This window comes from Trematomus bernacchii, unplaced genomic scaffold (genome assembly GCF_902827165.1).
Source record: "Trematomus bernacchii unplaced genomic scaffold, fTreBer1.1, whole genome shotgun sequence".
In the NCBI taxonomy this organism is placed as follows: Eukaryota; Metazoa; Chordata; class Actinopteri; order Perciformes; family Nototheniidae; genus Trematomus; species Trematomus bernacchii.
Window position 1 is genome coordinate 3,202,717 of NW_022987720.1, and position 6,486 is coordinate 3,209,202.

The 6,486-nt window shown below is 41.1% G+C and overlaps 1 protein-coding gene across 1 annotated transcript; it reads left to right on the forward strand.

The window, feature by feature from the left end:
- Window positions 1–349: 349 nt before the first annotated feature.
- si:ch211-203k16.3 (angiopoietin-related protein 7) lies at window positions 350–5,357 on the forward strand. Its single transcript, XM_034143986.1, has 8 exons — window positions 350–505; window positions 1,679–1,894; window positions 2,966–3,085; window positions 3,168–3,282; window positions 3,403–3,540; window positions 4,567–4,783; window positions 4,868–5,063; window positions 5,139–5,357. Exons 1-8 carry the CDS (start codon window positions 350–352, stop codon window positions 5,283–5,285), a joined length of 1,305 nt encoding a protein of 434 aa, XP_033999877.1. The 3' UTR covers window positions 5,286–5,357.
- Window positions 5,358–6,486: the final 1,129 nt, after the last annotated feature.

Sequence of the window (6,486 nt, forward strand, 5' to 3'; positions counted from 1 at the left end):
GTGTGTGTGTGTGTGTGTGTGTGTGTGTGTGTGTGTGTGTGTGTGTGTGTGTGTGTGTGTGTGTGTGTGTGTGTGTGTGTGTGTGTGTGTGCGTGCGTGTGTGTGTGTGTGTGTGTGTGTGTGTTCATTGAGTTACCTGAGGACAAACTTTAGTAATGTGATAGACCGTGGGGATTAATCCCACTTTGCTAATAGCATGTGTAAGAGACTTTGTATGCAGTAAATATTCTGAGCATGATACACTGATGTTCTCAGTTTCCAGCAGAGCCTCATAAGGTGGAGCACACACTCCTGTGTCCCGTCCTCGTTCTAACTAAAAAGGCCGGGACGGATTAACCAGGCGGCAGAAATGTCCCCCCTGTCCCTCCCCCTCCCCCCCGGCTGGAGCCTGTGCTCTGCTCTCTGTATCCTCACCCTGTTGCTCCCCGAGGCCCGAGCAAACAGCCTGAACACGACCAATCAGCGCAATGGAGGGGGATCCCAGTGCGGAGAGTACACTAACCAGGTAATTACTGTAAACATCCGGAATACAAGCCAATGTAATCTCAACGAGCTGTTTCCTCCTCTTGCTAGAGACGTGTCTGATCTCTGAACCAGCAACTCAACTCTCTGCTGGTTTCAGAAATATATACATAAAGTCTGAATGTAGTGCCAGACAGTTGAAGTACTTATACAACTACTTAAAAAATAGTATTGAGGCCGGGAAAGTACAGATAATATCAGCAAAAAAATACTCAGAGTAACCAAAGTGAATTTCTCCCTAAATGTGGTCCCGGTAAACAATATATTATTACATATTACATTTTGTAATGTATGTATTGTAGCATTTTACCAAAGTATTTGGTCAAAATGCTAGTGCATTATTTTTGGTTGTGTGGGCCACGCCCCCTCCAATGTGTCACAAGAAAAATCTGAGGGGTGTTGAGATAACAAATGCAGTTGGAAAAAAATATATATATATTGCTAGACCAATCTATTTTCATAGTTTGATTATTTTTTGTGATATTTTGAACAAGTTTACCTTGAACAGCTGTTTAAAAGATTAGGATCATATTGTAGTTGTTAGATGTTGAGATGATTTGAACTCTTTAAATACTCTTGGGTAGTTTTATTGAAAGAATTGCATTAAAATGTATTTTTACAAGGTGAACATATGCTTTTTATTAGAAAAGTAACTAGAAAACTGACAACTAACATCAACTGGACTGCAGAATGATGTCATTTGATGCTCCATGATCAACTGCCAAAAACCAGAAACATCCATGTCCTCATTGTGGTTATATTTATACAAATCTACTGTCATATTTGAATTCATTCAAGGATAAGTTTACGGATAACATTGCGGATAGGAATGTATGTTTAAGCCAATAAGTACCCAATCTACCGACTTAATATAATACAATATAACCATTAAAAACTACTTTTTGCAGATTTGCAGCATTGCACATGTACACACATTGAATTTAACAGAACAAATGGAAAATAATGTTCTTATAACATCTAATTATAATTCATGTGTTCTCTATGTTTGAGGCTGTTTTTAAGGACATGGCATAGAAAGTAAAAACTCTGCTTATGGCAAGAAACTGACTGTAGTTAAATGATATATTACTAGATATTTTTGACACCGTTGAGCAACAGCAGGTCTGGAAGTTCTCACTGTTTTGTCATGGAACAGGTGATGGAGGATGGGATGTGCCGGCTGGTGGCCACGCTGCCTCAGCTGGAGGGACAGAAGTGCCCGGACATGTTTCGCTGCACAGATGAGGTCTCCTTCTGGCTGCATGAGAACGAGGAGAGGAAGCAGCAGATTGTGACGCTGAAGGAGACCATTTCTGAGCTGCAGGAGGAGCTGAGGAACCACCGGCACCGCATCAGAGTCCTCGAGCTGCATGTGAGATCTCCATATGGACTTAGCAGCCCTGGGTCAACTATCAGCAACAATCCTCTGAACTGCTTTCGGTTCCTCTTTAGTCCACCTGCAGCTCACCGGATGTTAAACAATGTGACTGCTCCTTTTTAAAGTGATATAAGTTTTTTACACATTTTGAAGAATTCTGCTCTTTAAATCTCTTCTGGCATTAAATATCTATTCAGAGCCAGACTTTTAGTGAAATATTAACTTATTATTATGTATTTCCTCTGCTCAGGGCCTTTTTGCTAAATATTTGATCTGATAAGTCTTAAACATGGTTTGATGCTTTACCTAGCGGTCAACTTTTATGAAACTTTACATAACTTTCTTTAAAAATCCACTCCTGTTCTGTGTTTTAGCACAGGAGACACATTAGTTGCTTACAGTTCTGCAGAGTAACATGGTGCCTGGTCATGGAGCTGGCTCCCCCCTAGCATGTCCTTGACCTAGTCACTAACAGGATTAGCCTACTACTCTTCCACGTGTTGCCTCATGCGTCTCAGGCAGTGAGCCTACACAAACAGAGGCTGTCAGCTGGACCGCTCAGTGGCAAAAGGTGGACGTTGGACAGGGTTCATGAGAACGGGGCCGTGGAGAGAGGGATCCAGGGTTTGTAGTAATGGGAGTTAGTGTTATCCTCCATGTCAAGGCTAGGAATAGACCACATACTGTGTGTCTGGCTTTACGTTTTAGAAGAGAGGGTTCGTCCTTTTTGTGCTGAGAGCACCATGGAGACCTGCAGGTTTTAGTTTTAATGTGCTCACTTTACAGATGTAGGCCCCTAGTACTAAATGTAAGGCTTAGTTCATGGTAAGTTAAAGGCATATTTCACCTCCATAAGTATCACTTGAAAATAAATAAATCACAAGGTGTAACTTTGAATTCTTGGAGAAAATGTCCTAGCATGCCTCGAGCTAAAATGGATAATTCAAATATTCTGTACACTTTTTTTAAAGTGTCCTTACCCAGATCTCAGTTAATGCCTATATATGTTGTGTGTTGTTATGAGTGTGTGCTTTTGTGATTGTGTATTTTCATGCATGTTGTCAGGGTGGAGAGAGGAACCCCACAAATTCCTCCTTAGAGGAGCGTTTTCATGAGTTGGAGCATCACTTTTCTGAAACCAACACCCTGCTGCACCTACAGGGCACTCTGATCCTAGACCTCCAGGTACACCCATCATAAGAAGCCACAAAAAACATCATAACTTATTTTACGGTGTTTTTTATGGTTTTGCTTCATTTCTTTTTAGAACCAGCTGCATAACCTGACACTTTTGGTGGATGATGTTAAAAAAAGCCCCGGTTGCTTGGTCAACATGGTCCGCCCCAACCCGCTGATGAGTGCCCAACAAGCTCCTCAGACAGGTACACTTCAGAAGCAAACAGTGCGTGCAGTCTCACGTGCTGTAACCCCCAGCAGAGGGCGCCAATGTCCCCTTGTGGATTTACTCCTACCAAATCGTATCTCACACTGTGTTCCCTCAGAGTATCAGCATGTGAGAAACTGTCCAATAGACTGTGCTTCCATCTACTACAATGGAGTGAGGAGATCAGGGCTCTACACAGTCGTGCCATTCCTTGCCGGCGTACCTGTGCAGGTCTATTGTGATATGGACACAGATGGTGAGTCATAATTACAATCACATGAGTAGAACGTTCTATTGAAAATGTGTATTTTTAGCTGAACTTCAAGATTTTCCCACCAGATGTTGTCAAGCACAAACAAGTCTTTCTCATTTCACAAGATGTAATACAAAATAATAACCCATCATACGTGGCATTAGTTCTGCAAACATAAGTCAATTAAGTAAAAAGGCAGACGCTATTTTGAAGTTCACTATTGTCACCCGGATGCTATTGACATCCGGGCATACATTTGATAATGTTTTGAATCTATAGGTAATGCTATTTGAACCTCGTGACTATAGTGTACAATGCTATTTGAACCCAGGTGAAAATAGTCAACAATGCTATTTGCACCCGGGTGACTACTGCTGTTGACATCCTGGCATACATTTGATTATGTTTTGAATCTATAGGTAATGCTATTTGCACCCGGGTGAAAATACTCAACAATACTATTTGCACCCGGGGTGTACTACATTGGCTATTTGCACCCTCCATATATGACATTATTACAGTGAGAAACCAACACAATGTATGTCATTTATCCTAACTGTTACATGTGTATCCTTCGAACCAAAGATGCAATGTCTCTGAAAAGATGTCTTCAACTCCCATTCGGACATTACTTTTTTTGGCGTGCTTTGGCGCCTAGTAGCCTAATTCCGCGCTTTGTTGCATTATGCAACGAGGGGAGGGGAGAAAGGGGGTTTGGTGTAAATAGCCGAATAACTGTTGCTATTTTCACCCGGGTACAAATAGACACTCCGGGAAAAAAATCCTGTACAGCCTTCCTCATAAGAGATTTCCTGATTTCAGTTTTTTTGTATCAAATGAAATAGAAAGTCTTTTGGTTTTTAATTAACAAAACAAGGCATTTATGAACATTACACTGATAGTGAGAAATTGCACATGCCCACATCCTGCCAACTCCAATGCTATACAAAGAAAACAAAACAAATTGAAGCAGAACAAATAATAGACAATACAATATACATCTAGTAATATACCTACTTTTTGCCTCAGGTGGGGGCTGGACTGTGATCCAGCGGCGCATTGACGGCTCATTGAGCTTTGACCGCAGCTGGAGGGACTACAGGGACGGTTTTGGTGACCTGCACTCAGAGTTCTGGCTGGGAAACAACCACATACATGACCTGAGCACCCAGGGAGACTACAGCCTCCGCATCGAGCTGGAGGACTGGAGCAACAGACACAAACATGCCCTCTACCAAAGCTTCAGGTTAGCGGCATACAAGTGCACAAACACGCACAACCATCTCGTGCATAATGACCCTACTCCATCATTGTGTGTTTGTGTGTGCAGTGTGGAAGATGAGGAGCATCTGTACCGTCTCCATGTGTCAGGCTTCAGTGGGACAGTGCAGGACTCTTTCAGCTGGTACCACGACAAGCAGGGCTTCAGCACCCCCGACAGTGGCAACATCTGTGCAGAGATCTCCCACGGCGGCTGGTGGTACAACCAGTGCTTCTACGCCAACCTAAATGGCGTCTACTACAGGGTGAGTGTACAAAGATCGCCCCAAACATTATGCTTTTAATGTCATAGGAGTGTTTACTACTTCCTGTTCCTGCAGGGAGGCGTTTACACTCCTAAAGGCCTGGGGCCACTGGGTCCTGATGGGATCGTTTGGTACTCCTGGAAAGACTCTGACTATTACTCCCTACGCAAAGTCAGCATGATGATCCGACCTCACTCTTTCAGAGCACGTTTGTCACCATGACCCACCGTGGCCATGACAACAGTGAGGACAGAAGAGCAACCCCAGAAGTAATGTCTGCAGAGCCATCTCACCAGGGATGTTTTTATTGACAGAGCTCATCATGAAGGAACTGAATGCCACTCATGTCAACAAAGAAGGACCTCTCTTCTGTTACCTCTGAACTACTCTACCTACAGATCTGGCTCTATATCCTCAAAACTGTTTTTCTGCTGCGTATCTTTGCAAACACAAACTTTATACTCTGAAGTTCTGTAATGTTCCTGGACATTTCTCATTGAGTCAATGTGGAGTGAGTTCTTCCTTATTTTCTACTTCTATTTTGTACTTTAGTTTGATACTTTAACACTTGACAAACTCTTATCAATACAGTTTAAAATGGTACATTTGTACGATGTGTTGACAGAGGAGGCATGTGCAGCTGGCAAGAAGACCATGTTTATTGAAGCATCTGCAGTTGTATGATTATCCAACTGTAGTCATTTTAAATTGCAGCCAACTATAAGCTATATCTATTGTGTAAACTGTTTATTGAAATAAAAAGGGTTTGAATACTTTAACAGGTGAAAGGACACTGAATTATATTAGATATAATAACCCTTTGATAGTGCTACTGTCTAACAGTATAGAGTCAGGCAGAGAAGATGTATGAGGACTGTGTATACATACATACTGTATTGATGGTACAATAAACACTATATGTGTATATACAAAATGCAGTATTGGATGGTACTTTTACTTTAATATTTTCTTTGTAGGCCACATTTTTACTTCTACATCACTACAATGCAGAGACAATGTTGTACATTTTATTTCACTACATTTGTCTGACAGCTCTAAGTACTTTACAGACTATTTTTTCTGCACACAAAACATATAAAGGGCGACTAAAATATGATCATTTGTTATAAATTAAACTACTTGTAGTAAATACAGGTACAGCTGTTACAATTAGAAGATTACTCAACTTGTGGATTGACAAAAAGTTAATTTGCAACCATTTAAATAACCTTACGTCATTTTCATTGTTGCTTTGCTTATCATAATTTTAAGGTTTGTAATAATTTGTAAACCAAATTATTTATCCATTAATGAACAGAATATTGAGCAATAAAAATGAAGTTAAAATGAATATATTTACTTTGGTAAATAATTGCTCACTTCCTTACTGACGGAATGCGACGCAAGTGACACAATTGCATAT